Source organism: Salvia hispanica, chromosome 4, assembly GCF_023119035.1.
Source record: "Salvia hispanica cultivar TCC Black 2014 chromosome 4, UniMelb_Shisp_WGS_1.0, whole genome shotgun sequence".
NCBI classification, from domain to species: domain Eukaryota; kingdom Viridiplantae; phylum Streptophyta; class Magnoliopsida; order Lamiales; family Lamiaceae; genus Salvia; species Salvia hispanica.
Genome location: NC_062968.1, coordinates 28927077 through 28943760, shown reverse-complemented (window position 1 = coordinate 28943760; position 16684 = coordinate 28927077). Strand labels below are relative to the sequence as shown.

Here is a 16684-nt window from a genome sequence, read left to right as displayed (position 1 = left end):
CTATTTTTGGGTTTGAATAAGTACGCTAACGACTCGAGTGAAAATGAATCAGAATGCCGCCTAGACGCAACGTAAGGCACGAGGAACCCTCTTCCCAGGCTTCGGAAGAAGAAAGTGTGACGCAAACAAGGCCGCCACCACCACCTCCACGAGTAGATAGGGAAGTCGTAAAGCTGTTCTTAGATCAAAAGCCTTCCCCTCTTCGACGGAATGGGAGAACCAGCGAAGGCTGAAACTTGGGTACGCGCGTTGGAGCGCATCTTCAAAAGCTTAGTGTGCAACGACGAGGAGAAGATGATCTACGTGACGCATCAACTGACCGGGTCCGCCGACTTTTGGTGGGATACCAAGCTGAAGACCATGCCCCAGGACCGAGTGGACGGAATGACGTGGGAGGACTTCAAGGCCGAGGTATATGACAAATACATACCTAAGAGCTACCGCAAGGCAAAGGCAGCCGAATTTTACAACCTCACTCAAGGGCGCCTGTCAGTGACCGAATACGACCGCGCGCTTTGTGACATGACCCGCTATGCGCCGGAACAGACATATACTGACGAGAAGCTAGCTGATAAGTTTCGTGGGGGGCTGAGACCTGAGATTAGGATGGCGTTGGCTGTCCGTGGGAAGCTTACGTACGCAGAGGCACTGGCCCTCGCACTGGATGTTGAGGCGGTGATGCCCAATGAGAGGAGCACGGAGAACACTACGCTGGCACTACCCCCGCCACGCCCTAACCATGATAAGAGGAGGTGGGACGAGAGTAGGACCCACTACGACAACAAACAATACCGCCCCGCCCCGAACCGACCGCCGTACGGAGGAGGGCAGACCTCGTTCAACCAGAGGAGCGACCCCCGGGCCAGACCACCCCAATGCAATGTTTGCGCCAAGTACCATTTTGGGGAGTGTAGGGCACCGAACCCGACTAGGTGCTTCAACTGTGGAGGGAATGGTCATTTCTCGAGAGAGTGTCCGAGTAGGAACGTGGGAACCGGGTCGAGGCAGAACAATCAAGGTTTCCGTTAGCAGCCGAGGGCGCCACCAACGGGATCGGGAGTGAACCGGGATCAACATCAGCGGCAGCAACAGCCTTTCCGCCCGAGACTTCCCGCCCAGGCTAGAGCGTACGCCATGAGTCAAAAGCAGCCCCGAATTGAGCAAGGGAATCACGAGAGTGGAAACTTGGCAGGTATAGGCGAAATCCTTGATACCCCTATTGTTGTGTTGTTTGACTCGGGCGCGTCGCATTCTTTTATATCTGTTGTTGGTTTTTAAGTTTTGCAACTCTAGTTTCTTGCTTTGATCTATGGATTCAGACTATTTCTAGTTATTATGGAAGTTTATGTTTGCTTTTTGTTGAATATCTCTGCGTTTATGTTTATCTCTTGTTTTTAGCTTTCGTTCTTGTTTGTTGTTGGATGTTTGAGTGAGATCTCGGTTTGTTGCTGGAGGTTGGGAATTTGCATATGAAGATGTTTGGATTTGTTGAATCTTGGTGTTTCGGAGTTGGAGTTTCACATATTTGGTGCTTGATGTTTACGTTATGCATGATTATGGGTATTTACTTTTTGTTTCTGCTTTATGTTTTTTTTTTGCATGTACTTTATTTTTAAATATCCGGGAACATGGGTCGATCTATTTTTCCCTCTTTTACTTTTACGCATGTTTTTCCCGGACCTTATTTTTACGGAAATTTGTCTTGTTTTTTTGCTTTACCTTTGTTTCCCCAAAAATTAGGAAAGTCCCCCAGTTAATTTTTCCCCGGTTGTCTTAGAATTTTTAAAATATCTCATTTTCGGGATCATGTATGTTAAGTCGTTTTTGTCTTTTTAGCCCCAGTGGAAAGAGTAAAATTTCTTGTCTTTTAAAGCCCCGAGGGGTAGAGAAAAAGTTTTGCTTATTTTGGCCCCGGTAGTTTTAAGTTCTCGACCCAAAAAAATTTGCGTGGCGGAAACCCCTTTTCCCCAAAAAACATCCTCAAATTACGGTTGTGACACTGTCCCTCGGGGGATGATCCTTTATTTCCCAGGGCTAGTTGTAAAAGTGGGTTGGGGTTTTTTTTTGAAGGGAAGAGTCCCCAGCGACCCCTTTCGATAAGTCTCATGATCTTGGCCTCAACAGAAAATCCTAAAACCTATTAGATCGAGTGACACTATCACGGTACAAATTTCCCTTGTACTCTTTGGACCTTCAATTCGTTAGGCCCGGTGTTTCGCCAGGGGGGCGCCCCGGTGCTCTTCGTAAAGAAGAAAGAGGGGTTCAATGAGGATGTGTATCGACTATAGGGGTTGAACAAATTGCCCCTCAAGAACAAGTACCTTGAAAGAGACACTTTCGATCAACCCCCGGGGAAAGGGCGTGTTCCCCAAGATGGACTTAAAACCCGGATCCCAAAGGGGAAGTTAAAAGGAGGATATCACAAAAGGGCCGCATTAAAACCCGGAATTTTAAAAGTCCTTTATGATTTGTCGTGATCCCGTTCGGTGACAAATCCCCCGGCGGTATTTATGGACTTGAGGGCCGGGTTATTTCCCCTTTACTTGGATAAGTTCGCCCAAGTGTTAAAGATGACATTCTATTTACTCAAAGGGGGAAAAAAGGGGGGGCCCCGGAACAGGGCAAAATCGCGTTGGAGACTTTGGGGGACCGAGAAGTTGTACCCAAAAATTCCCCAAGTGTAAAATTTTGGTAAAAGGGGAAGTGAATTTTTTAGGACACATTGTGTCGGCAAAAGGAATCGAGTGGACCCGAAGGTCGGGGTACAACGGGGGTCGCCATGGCCACGGCAGATTGGGGTTTTCCCGGGAAGGGGGGGATCTCACAAAGGTTCGAGAAGGGTTCCCCAAGATAGCGGGGCCCTTTGCCCCAACATCTCGAAAGTCGGGGTGGGCCCCGGGCCCGGAGTGTAAGGCGAGCTTTCAACTCTTGAAGGAGAAATTGACCACCCCCCGGTGTTAGGGAGGAGCTTGGAGTGAATTTCTTAGCCCTCCCCGAGCCCGAAGGTCGGATTAGGATGCGTGTTGATGGGGAAAACAACAAGGTGATCGCCTACGCGTCAGGGGAAATTGAAACCCTGGGGTTGAACTCCCCGACCCACGATTTAGAGTTCCCGGGGTTTTAGTCTCCCTAAAGATTTGGAGGCATCACCCTCTACGGAGTTAGGTACGAAATCTTTACGGACCAAAAGGGGGTTGAAGTTTTTTGAGGGAAGGCCCTCATGCGACAACGAAGGTGGCTCGAGTTGGTGAAGGACTAGGGTTGTGGCATCCTACCCCGGGAAAGGGCCCCAAGCGTAGTGGCGGGTCCTTGAGCCGTGAACCATTCGCAACCCCCCCTTTTTGACGGGGAAGGGAAATTTTGGGTCGGGGTTGAGTAAGTTGGGGAATAGAAGTAAAGGGCCAGAAACCGTAAAGGGGCCCGAATCCCCCCTTAGTAGAAAAAACCCTAATCTAAGGCCCGAGGATCGTTCGGCACAACGGATGGTTTGGAAGTTGGAGAAGATTCGAGTCGAAGTAGGCCGGTGAATGGAAGTTTTGGGGGCAGATCCTTTTTTCTCACCTTTGAAGGGAGATTGTCGTCTTAAAACAGCGAAGGACTCAAAAAAGGGGGTCATGAGTGAAGCTCACGGAAACCCCAACTTTTGTTTCCCCAGGAGCACAAAGATGCCCCGGGACTGAAGAAGTCTTTTGGTTGAATGGCTGAAGGGGATGTCGCGGTTTTTGGGGAAACCCTTTTTAGCACATTAGGTGGCCCCCACCAACGGCCATAGGGGGAAAAAGCTGGCTTGAGACCCCAAAAGTGGAAATGGGAGCATGTCGCCTGGACTTCTTTGACGACCAAGGACCCAAAAGGGAAACCTACGGGTGATTAGACCCTTTTTCCCAAGTGCGCCCCTTTAACCCCGGTGACCCTTGGATCCGGATGGGTATTTCGGATCTACATTCAAAGATCGTGCGATTACAGGGAAACCCCGGTGGATTACGTGATGCGCCCAAAGTTCACCTCAAGTTTTGGATTATTTTCGTGCGAGCTTGGAACTAAACCTAAACTTTTGGGGTTTTTCCCCAAATCCGATGGACAATCCGAAAGAACGATACAAACTCTCGAGGACATTTTAAAGGGGCCGGGTGCTGGGCCGGGGCGGAATTTGGGGGAGACCTTGCTCCACCTTTTGAAACGGGTTACCGACAAACGGCTTCCAAGCAACGATCGGCATGGCGCGTTATGAAGCACTTTATGGAAGAAAGTGTAGATCTCCGCTTTATTGGGACGAAGTTGGCGAACAAAGGGCACTTGGACTCGATGCGAGTCGAAGAGATAGTCGAGATCGTTCGACAAATCCGTCTTAGCGAATGAAGAAAGCCCGGGACGGAGACAAAAGTCATACGCAGACGTCCGACAGACGGACTTACGATTCCAAGCCATCGATAAAGATTTCCTCGAAGATATCCCGTCGAAAGGGATAACGCGTTTTGGGGTTAAAGAGCTGAAACTGCGTTTAATCGGACCGTACGAAATTCTTGAAGGAGTAGAAACCGTAGCTTATCGTTTAGCGTTACCCAGCCTCAGGAATGTGCACAACGTCTTTTATGTGTCGCAGTTGCGGAAATACGTGTTCGATCCGAAGCATGTGATTCGCTACGAGAAAGTTGCAGTATACCCGGATCTGAACTACGGGAGCAACCCCAGATGATCTTGGATCGGAAGGTTCAAACCTCGAGAAATAAATCTACTGCCTTCGTGAAAATACAATGGAGAAACCACGGGCCCGAGGAAGCCACGTGGGAGCTTGAGGATAAGATGATGGAACTATACCCGGAACTCTTCCCATAAAGGTACCAAATTTCGGGACGAAATTTCTTTTAAGAGTGGTAGGATGTAACATCCCGGATTTTCGAAGCCTAATTTTAGAGCCCTAAAATTTTATTGATGACGTGGGAGACGAGAATTAATTGAGGAATGAATTTATTGCATGAGTTCTTATGACCGAGTTGTGTCTAGGGTTGCGTTGGAAGTTTGAAAAGTAAAACTTTTTGATTATATGATGTGGCAGGTGGTTAATTAAATTATGAGGTGAATTATTTGTTTAAGGGTGAGTGAGAATATTAGGGAAATTTTCCATAAATACTAGCCAAATAATTATGAGATTTTCGAACCCCTTGACTTTTTGGAGAAGGAATTCTATTTTTCCGGATTTAATTTAATTCTTGTGATATTTATCCAAATTAAATCCAAAACCCAAAAATTCTCTATTCTCTTGATGAGGAAAAATCGAACCCTTTTTGGCTCTAGGTGATTTTCGAAAATCACCTATTCTTGGGAAGGAAGAATTTATTTTATTTTAATTGATCCCTTATTTGATTTCCTTCCATACCTAGAATTTAAATATTCTACCAAATCTTTCAATACCTCATGAGATCTTGCCATATCTTATTTTAGTTAATATTAAAAATTCATTCCTTATTTAAAAGGCCTACTACATGCCTATTTCCAATCCCTAGTTGGGAGAATCCTTACTTTTATTTTGCTCCGTAATATTTTATTCTACTCCGTAAAATATACCAAACGGAATCTTGGCTAAATACGAGCCATATTTTCGAAATCTCCATGCCTTGAAACCCTAGTTCTTTTTATTTCTTCTTCCCTACTCCACAATATTTTATTTAATTGTGTAGAATCAAATCTTACCAAATATTCTATTTTATTTACCTAAAGATTTTATTGAGCACTATAAATAAGAGAAACCCCTAAACCCTAGCCATCAAATTTTTGCCCCCCACCCCATATCACACCCCTCCCTCTCTTCACACTCCCTCAATTTTCTTCTACTTTTCTCCAATAATCCTCCTTCCTTTGAGAAGAAATAGAGTTTGAGCCTCAAGATTTTTGAAGAACCAAGTTTTTACTTCGTTTCTACCGTTCGTTTTTCTCAAAAAGGTATTCTCATATTAATCTTCTTCTTTCTACCCGATTCCTCTTCTTTCTAACCGATTAATCGGTATTCTTGAACCATCGTGCATCTTGATTGAGTGAAAGTGGGATAAAGGGGATATGGAATATACGTATGCATGTGTGCGTCGTGTGTGTGTGTGTGTTGCGCGCGTGTGTGTGTGTGTGTGTTGTGTGGTGTGTGTGTGTTGGTAAAACACTCATGTGTGACATATGTTGATGATAGATCTAGAGTTAAGATGCGAATGAAATTTATATGATGATCATGATTTTGATTGTTGATATTAAGATAGGTCGATGGAAAAAGGGAAAGCATTGAGACATGCATGTTTTAGGAGTTGATTTTTGAAACTGATTTGCGATATGTGCCTATGTGATTAAAAGGTGAAACCTCGGTTGCGAAGCAGGATAACAAAGGGAAAGAACATACTTGAAATTCTAAGCAATCGAGGTGGGCTTTACTCTTAAACTCTTTTATGTGCAAATTTATGAATGTGGAGAGATAAGGGCGGTTTAAACTGTTATGCCATGCCTGTGATTCTTTTGATGATGGTGTGCGTCTGATGCCTAGTTTGAGAGTTCGCTCCATTGGGCTATAGGGCTATGGATATGTATAAACGAATTCGGGTCTGAGTAGGGCCGCAAACCCTACCAGGCTAGTGTACACGGTGGGATCGGGAGCCGTCCTTGCTAGTCGGCCGGTCTCGTGGGCGAAAAGTGTGGCCACACTTTCGTCGCACCATGGAAATGTTATGATTGTGGAAATTGATGAGAAAAGTGGGGAGTTGTTTGACTGGTCAGTCTATGGAAATATTTTTGTGATACTCGTTGAATATTTATTTTGATAATTGCAAAACCTCGAGTTCACTATGATAAGGGTGGCATAACTTATAAAATGTTTTGGCAACGAGTTCACCGAGTATTTCAAAATACTCAGCCATGCATGTGTTTTCCTTATGTGCAGGTTGAACGACGACGAGCGGTGGCGGGTGTTGAGCATATTAATTAATTAAGATGGGTGATTTGAACTTCAAGCGCAGTTGTGTCTTCATACATAGCTGCACTTTCTCTTGGTCGTTTCCGCTGAACTTTTGAAACTCTTTAGTAGCTTTTTTGGTCATCGTGAACTTGTTTCCCTTTGGTTTAAGAAGATTGATACATGTTGTGGTTTTTCGTTGAATTTATGTTGAACCTTGATTTTTGATCATAGTATATGATATCTTTCCTTTATTTATTAAAGCTTCTAGGTTAAACCGTTGACTTATAGTTCCTTTAAATATTTTGGTCAAATCTCTTTAAATGAAACCCTAGCCTACATTTTTATTGCTTTTAAGTCCGCCTTAGTAGCAGTCGCCGTATTTATTGTACCCTAGGGAGGCGGGCTGTTACAACTAGTTTGGTATATAATACAACCGATTGGCTATATATATTTACGTCCCCTATATTTGGAATTTTGGATTACAATAAGTTGGACGTTGAATAGCATCGAATATATCTGTCTGAAACAAACCATAGGACTCTTCGTAATTAATTCTTTATCTTCAGATAGACACTTGATAGATTCAAGATTTTAAAATGAATTCCGAAATCTATTGGAGGTCATGTGTACATGAAACGAAGAAAAATTCAGTACAATCAATTGTAAGAGAAGATTAATCCGATTATATAGTATTCCGTCAAAAGGCAGTTTTTATAATAGTGTCACAGCTCTCTCATTATAGTATATATACTAGTATTATCACCCGTATTATGCACGGGTCATAAGATTTTCACTTACAAATTTTAAATAATAATTCAATAAAAAAGTGATGATACTTATAAATTTTAAATAATTTAATAAAAAAATAACTAATATCATTATGTACACTATATTATAAATGTACTTCTTAAATTCCGCTCTCAGGGGAGCATTTATCCTCCTCGTACATATTTGTATTTTAAGAGTTGAATGGAGAAAAATAGAGTAAAGATGAAAGGATAATGAAGTGGAGATAATCGTGCATACTACAATGAAGCATAATAAGCTATGTATTGATTGTTTCGTATTGAATTTTTTTTTTTTTTTTTATCATTTTAAGCTGTTAGAATATGATTGTTGTCTTTGTATTGACCATTTAAAAGTGTTCTATTCAATATAAGTGTATGTTGAAAAACATTTATTAGCCTTTTCTATCATTTTTTTTAGGTTAAAGCTTGTACATGAAACGAAGAAAAATTCAGTAAAATCAATGGTAAGAGAAGATTAATCCGATTATATAGTATTCCGTCAAAGGGCAGTTTTTATAATAGTGTCACAACTCTCTCGTTATAGTATATACTAGTATTACTTCCGTGCTATACACGGACTAATATATATTCAAAATATTATTATTAAATTATAAATTAGTTAAATAAAATTAGAACTAATATTATTATATGAAAGTTGTAAACAAAATGAGTAACAAAATTTTAGTTAAATGAGGATTAAAAGTATACGCATATCAATAGTGAACCATAATAAACTTGAAATAATTAATCAGAATACAATATTCAAGCGTTAAATCATAAAAGATAAAAAAAAAATAATAATAACTATCACTATAATGGATAATGCAAATGGGTAATTACTCATAACTTTTTAAAAATTTATTTATATATATTAACTTTAGAATTTAAAGAACCACCAATCTCATCATGACAAACTAAAATCTTCAAAGTTTCACTACTCATTTTGTTTTCCAACAAAACTCGAAGAAAAATAACTCGATTGCCTTGCTTGGAGCTATTTGTTGCCCACCACATATAATTAAAAACTAAATAATAAAATTCTATATTTTATATTAACTTTAACATTTAACGTTTATTATTGAAAAGAAAAATTATGATTATTAAAATGTGAAAGAAATAAAATGGTGGTCATATAGAAGGAAAGAAATCAAGAAAAATATTTGAATTTGATTAAATTCCATGCTAAATACTAACATTTCATTATTTGTATTTGTTTTGATCCAAAAATAAAAATCAATACGTAAATAGAACAAAAAATTATTAAAATACTAAAAATTTAATCGAAGTATAAACACCAATTACTACAATTAGCATGCATGAACCCTTCATTTCGAACTAAATTTGGTACACTTGGATCAGTCACACTCAAAATGAATGATTGATTATCAAAGGTTGAGAATATGTTTGAATCTTAACGCCATGCAGAAAAAAAGAAATTGACTATTAAATATTTTAGATAAATAACTAAAAAAGTTTATAACATTGAGAACACATTCCAACTTGATGACGACGTTTGATTTGTAGAACATTGAGGAAGGAGAATTTTATGGTGCAATACGAGAGAAATGAGTTAAAACCTAAGCAAAGGTCATATATTTATAGCTATAGATTTTATTTGTATCCATTAATTCCGAATTTATAATAACCCTCAAGACTTCCTCAAATCCACGACAGAATCTTCCATCAGGATGGAAACTAAATACATGGTTGATGCTGCCAAACATTAATATTAAAAGAACCGCTGAATACATTTCTGGGTGAATCAAATCAATTATATTCTGCTTATGAGTAACCACAAGCTTACTGTGCACTAACCATCTCCAAATCCAAAACACGGAATCATGTTATCGTCATCAAAAGCCACCAAGGTTTTCCCAATAGTTGATATCGCTTGCTCATAGGGATTCAGATTAATGCATTTCTAAGAAAGAAATATACTTTAAACGGATTCGGGAAAGTAACAACAGAAATTGAATTATACAAAAATCGAAACACAAACACAAGCATTATCTTTATCAACAAAAATTATGTATCTTTGGAATATGATGCAAAAAAGATAAGGAATACCTATATTTGATGACATACATCCACAACTTGAAAACAGGAGAGATAGAAATCTCAAGAAGTTCAAATTCAAAACACACGTGCAGCATTATTTTCATTTGAAACTTTCAGGACTTTTACACTATTTATCGCCAATTTTCCCACATTAATAGTTAATACTCCACAATAATAATAATAATAATAATAATAATAATAATAATAATGCATCGGTTTTAGATGCAAAATCCACAATATGTTACACTGGGACAACCAAAACTATGGCTAACATGATTTCAATAATATCACTCTGAAAAACCTACACAAATCATCAAGCACCGCTCCTATGTAAAACAGTTCATCGTGTCTCATGACTCTCATCATAGTAATTACTAAGATGGCATGTTCAAATTTCTACTGATGCACGGACAATTTTTGCCCAAATTTCTACAAAAAAATGTGTTGATGCACAGACAATTTTTGCCTGTGACTCAAAGGTGCTTCAATGGTCTTTTCCAAATTCCAGCAAAGTTGTCCCAATATTTATGATTGATTTTTCTAATACAAAGAACAACCTCTTATCCCTTTATTCCTTTTGCATTGTCCATAAAATACATTACGGCAACAATTATTCATTAACAAAATTTTCTCCAATATTCTATCCACACCATATAATGACCCTAAAAGGCTAAAATAGTTCTTTTCATCACAAGGATATTCAGTTACCAATAACATAAAAATGAATATCACATAAAGCAATAATCAGAAAAATGTGTGTACACACACACTTTTGTTCTCTGTCAATACAACTCACACACATGTGACATACCTCCTCCAACGATTTATAATTATCCGCGATCCTCGAAAACCTCATATCGAGCCTCTTATGAATATTATTAATTCAGAATTAATGTTGTTTTTCAAAAGGATTTGTTTTACTACTAATTTAGTGGGGCAGTTACAAATAAAGTGTAGGTGGGGCAGTTATAAAAATGATCGTGCATAATTTATATATATATATAGGGTCTTGTTAGGTTGAAATTATTAAGCTAAATTGAGAAATGAGATGCAATATGGGCCACTAATCCACAAGATTAACAAAATGTCAACAAATACCACATTATGTCAACAAGGGGGTATAATTGTCTTTTCATTAAATTGTGTTTGAAATCATTTTCTAAAATTCTCTCTAAAACTCTAGCTGCAAAGTTTTCAAATCTTCAAATCTTCAACATTCAAATCTTCAAATCTTCAACATTCATATCTTCAAATCTTCAACATTCAAATTTTCGAATCTTCAAATCTTCAACATTCAAATCTTCAACATTCAAATCTTCAAATCTCTTCAACATTCAAATTTTCAAATCTTCAACATTCAAATCTTCAAATCTTCAACATTCTTCAAAACTTCAAATCTTCAAATCTTCAACATTCAATAAAATAACACTTATTAAAATGTCAACAACTAACAAATAACACTTACAATTCACATATCAATACCAAGTATATCGAATGTCAACAACTCGTATGAAAATGTCAACAACTAACAAATAACACTTATTATTCACATATCAATACCGAGAATATCGAATGTCAACAACTCGTATGAAAATGTCAACAACTAACAAATAACACTTACTATTCACATATCAATACCGAGAATATCGAATGTCAACAACTCGTATGAAAATGTCAACAACTAACAAATAACACTTACTATTCACATATCAATACCGAGAATATCGAATGTCAACAACTCGTATTAAAATGTCAACAACTAACAAATAATACTTATAATTCACATATCAATATCGAGAATATCGAATGTCAACAACTCGTATTAAAATGTCAACAACTAAAAAATAACACTTATAATTCACATATCAATACCGAGAATATCGAATGTCAACAACTCGTAATAAAATGTCAACAACTAACAAATAACACTTACAATTCACATATCAATACCGAGAATATCGAATGTCAACAACTCGTAATAAAATGTCAACAACTAACAAATAACACTTACAATTCACATATCAATACCGAGAATATCGAATGTCAACAACTCGTATGAAAATGTCAACAACTAACAAATAACACTTACTATTCACATATCAATACGAGAATATCGAATGTCAACAACTCGTATTAAAATGTCAACAACTAACAAATAACACTTACAATTCACATATCAATACCGAGAATATCGAATGTCAACAACTCGTATTAAAATGTCAACAACTAACAAATAACACTTACAATTCACATATCAATACCGAGAATAGCGAATGTCAACAACTCGTATTAAAATGTCAACAACTAAAAAATAACACTTACAATTCACATATCAATACCGAGAATATTGAATGTCAACAACTCGTATTAAAACTGTGATACACATCAGTAGGTGTATATCTATGTGAATAGAATATAGCCACAACTCCCCAAAACTAGGTTTTTGCACACATCATCAATGGATTTTATGATGTTCTCTATTAAAAAATCCCAACAGAAACAATTTGATCAGCAGCAATACCAAATAACCAACGTAAAAGCAAATATTCAACAACATTGGGTACAATTAACAACAACATCAAAACAATTTGATCTTATCGAGGAATTATTGCCACTTGATAAAAAGCGACTAAGAAAATAAACAAATCGAGAATTTTTAATAGTGAGATTAAAGAAAATACAAATGATTTCAACCAATTGTGTACCTAAATCGATAAATAGATTGGAGTTTTTCTTGTTTGCTGATTGCGAAATTATGCAGTGGAAGCAGCAGCGGTTGTGTAGATCGTCATCGTCGAGCTATGGAGTCAATCATGGTAGAACTGAGGAGTTGCGGCGGCGGCGCGGCGGCGGAGGAGAAAGGGGAGAGGATCTTATTCGTGGCGGAGCGAAGGGGGTAGATCGGGCCGATGCTGTCCAGATTCGCGGCGGATCTCAAGGCGGAGGCGGTGGAGAACAGAAACATCCGCCGCGAGTACGGGGGCTACGGGGACGCTGGTGAACTAATTTGAAGCCATGGTTGAATTGTAGAGAGAGTAAAAAATCTAAAAATATGAAATGACCATTATACCCTTTCATAATAAATTAATCTAAAAATATTTTTTGTGTGGCAAAATCTGGACTACTCATTTAATAAAAATGAGTGGCTGGTTGGTTGTTTCCGATAGTTAGGTTTCCAGTAGGAAAAGGAGATTCGATGTTAAGAAAGAGATTAAATTGACGGAGGAAGCATTGCTGGTTCAGTTACCGAAAACGACGCCGGATGTGACATCCCTAACCTGAGACATGCATCAGTTTGCATATTAACATATTTATTATCATTAATTATATGTGTCTTAGTATATTAAGCTGATATCATGGATAGTAATAGTTAATGTTATAATTCTTGAAAGATTTAAAAAAACAAAAATCAATTACATATATAATGCAATTTTGCTTTAAATACTATGTATTAAATCTAAATGCATGTATGTGTGATAATGTGTGCGTGTATTAATATAAGTGTACGTACTAATAGAGCCTAACTAAATTTAATTTCATTATGTAATTGTTCTAATATCTTTTTACTATTACTTTTAGTTACACTAATTTGTAAAATTAATTATGGTAAAGATATATTTAATATTCTATTTTACCTTCAAGAATGGGAATGAATCCAATTAACGAAAGGTAAGTCGTATTAAACTACATGTACCTAAAGTGTATTAAAATAGATAAGTGTGAGTTTGTAACTTAGCTTTAGTTGTATTTATTTGTATAATTTAAAATAATAAGTTCAATTTTATATATAAGTATAGGAGAGGGCACGTGTAGTCCCATGAATGACTGCATGTCCTATACCTAGGTGGATTATTTGAAACCATATACAAGTGGAATGATTAGCCGACTTTAGCATGCTCACTTATATATATACACATATAAGAGTGTATTAAAAGAAAAAGAAAAAAGAAAATGAAAAGGAGAAAAGAGTATAAACTAGAGAAAGAAAAGCGACGAAGAGAGCAAAATACATGGGGTTAGATAAGACTAGATTCATGCTATAAATGATCGAGGGTGGTAAATTAGGAGGCGGAATCAGGAGCTCAGTTAGATAACCTATCGTATCTAGGTGTGTAAATTACACTTTTAATTTTACATATTTTATGTGATTGATTGCTATGTGTTAAATTGGATAAAATATTTAAATTATATGATGTGAGCTTGAAATGATTTTGTGTTATTTGATATTGATGGTGAAATATGATGTGGATATGTGATTTGTGCAATGGATTTGTTTTATATATTGTCAATGAATTATATGTTAGAAATATGTAATTGATGCAATTGATATGTTTTCATATGGTTTTGGAATTATTTTGAATCATTGGTTAAAGAGGATCTGTGACAGTTATGCCCTGAGTCTGATATCAATGGCAATGGACCTACGGGTCATATACAATGGCAATGGACCTACGGGTCATATATATACAATGACAATGGACCTTCGGGTCATATATATGTATACAATGACAATGAGACCTACGGGTCATATATACAATGACAATGGACCTTCGGGTCATATATATATACAATGGCAATGAGACCTTCGGGTCAGATACAATGGGATTCCGGGCAGATGTCAGCTTGATTTGTCACAGAATAATAAACTGAACAAAGTGGCATGTGCATATGTATATGTATTGTTATATATATTAGTTAAAGAATATGTTTGATTTTTGGGCCGTGGAATTAAAGGTAAGATTTATATACACTGAGTTATGGCTCATATAAACCACTAATATTTTCAGGAATAAGATATCAGTGAAATTATTCGTTGACATGGGTCGTAGGAACTGCACATGTTATCAAGTTCGGCGACTGATGCATTTTTGGCAACCTTCTCCTGCTCATCATTTTTGCATATAGATAAATATATAGTATAAAGAGTGGTGAGAGGGTCCTACTACTGTTCATAATGTTTTTAAATATGTACTTGATAAATGTTGGTTTTTTTTTGAAATTTTATAATATGTGTGTTTTTGTACTTGACGTGTGGATTATTTCTTTTAAAATTTTGAATTTATATATAGTAAGTGCATAAGTCATAAGGGTTGGGGTGTGCAGATTCGAGATTGGAATGGTAAGATGGAACATTTCATTATTGGTCGGGGGAAGATGGAGGACAGGTGGCGGGGGGGGATTTTGTGGGGGAAAGGCGGGAAGAGCTGTTCCCCGGGTTTTTTGTAACTTTTTTCCCTTTTTTCAAATTCATTGGCAAAACACTTTTTTTTTTGTTGGAATTTTCCCTTTCGTTGTTGTTTATTTTAAATTTTTAATTTGAGTAAAAGAGAAACTATTTATTGTAAATCCCTTTTTTTGGGTTTAAAATTTTGGATAGTGAGATTAATATGTTAATCTTGATTATCAATTATGGGGAGTATTTTTTGGAGAATCAAGGTTAATCTAATGCATCTGGTGTTTGGTGATTTTCCCCAAATTGGAAATTAGGTAATAGAATTCAAGATTTAGCTATTTCTTATTTTTTTTAAAGTCGCAATATAATGTCAACTAAATACAATTCATGCAACTCCATTTAATTCAAATTTTCTTTTAATTCGTTCACATATATAATTCCCAAATAGGGGAAACCTTATCCACATATCAATTTTCTTACCAATATAATGTAATAAATTTTAAAAACCCTTCAATCATTAAAATTTTTTCAATAAAACCTTCTAAAGCAAATTTAAAAATTATAAACATTAATGGCAATATGTGTACAAACCATTTCCTACAAAATAACATGTTAACTACATGACAACATGTCAAAAAATATTTATTGAATAAAGTTGTTGAAATTTTAGTATTTATTTTTTTTTATTAAATAAAAATATAAAAAAAAAATTTTTTTAAAAATTAAATTTTTTAAATTTTTTTTTAAAATATTTATTGAAAAAGTTGTAGCTAAATAATATAGGTTGTTAATGAAAATATTTATTGTTGCATTAATTATTTGTAAAAAGTTGTTGTTGCGGGACTAAATACGTTTTTTGTTTCTTATTGAATAATAAATGTTAATCGCCAAAAAGACAATTATTTAGTTATAAGTGAATTATAAAAGAAAATGACATAATATCTCAATTCAATTAAACTTTGACATTTTAATCAGTTTTTGGTCCGATATTTTTTTGATATAATTTTTTATTTTTTGTTTTGGGCATTTTTTAAAAGTTGTTTTACATTGATATTCTTTTTGATATGTGAATTATAAGTGTTATTTGTTGTTGTTTATATTTTAAGTAGGTTTACATTCTATATTTTTGTATTATATGTGAATTATAGGGGGAACCCCGGGAAATTTTTTCTGGGGGTAAAATTAAACTTTTAAAAAAAAAATTTTAAATTAAATTATAAGGTTCAAAATGTAAAAATTAAATGTAATCACTTTTAACATTTGTCTTCTATTTTTCATCTTAGAAATCGGTACATAATAGTTTTATTAGTAATTAACTTTAACAAACACATCTTTTCGATGTAAGGAACTAAGCAATCATTCAATAGTTGGTCTCCATTGCTATTACGCAAAGAAGTCTTTATGATCTTCATTGCTGAAAATACTCTTTCTGCGATGCGGTGGCAACAAGTAAGATCAATGACAACTTAACTAATAAATAAACCATTAAAAAATATTTGATATTTCTATACCAAGAATAGCAAAATATAAATTATACACAAAAAGGATAAAGTTCATATTATATACTTCACAACTAAAACAATAATGTGGAACCAATATATACGTCTGCTCAATCTAAAAAGTTGCGTTACGAACAATAATTAATAAAAATAGCATAAAACTATTAACACATACACATCAAATAAAGAATTGGGGTTTAAAAAATTTCAAGCAAGAACCACATAGCCATTGAAT

General features: G+C 36.1%; 1 protein-coding gene across 1 annotated transcript; it reads left to right on the top strand.

Annotated features, from left to right (window-relative positions):
* The first annotated feature begins 210 nt into the window (after window positions 1-210).
* Window positions 211-1029, top strand: LOC125220849. The gene has a single exon (XM_048122984.1). It carries the CDS (start codon window positions 211-213, stop codon window positions 1027-1029), a length of 819 nt encoding a protein of 272 aa, XP_047978941.1.
* The last annotated feature ends 15655 nt before the right edge of the window (window positions 1030-16684 follow it).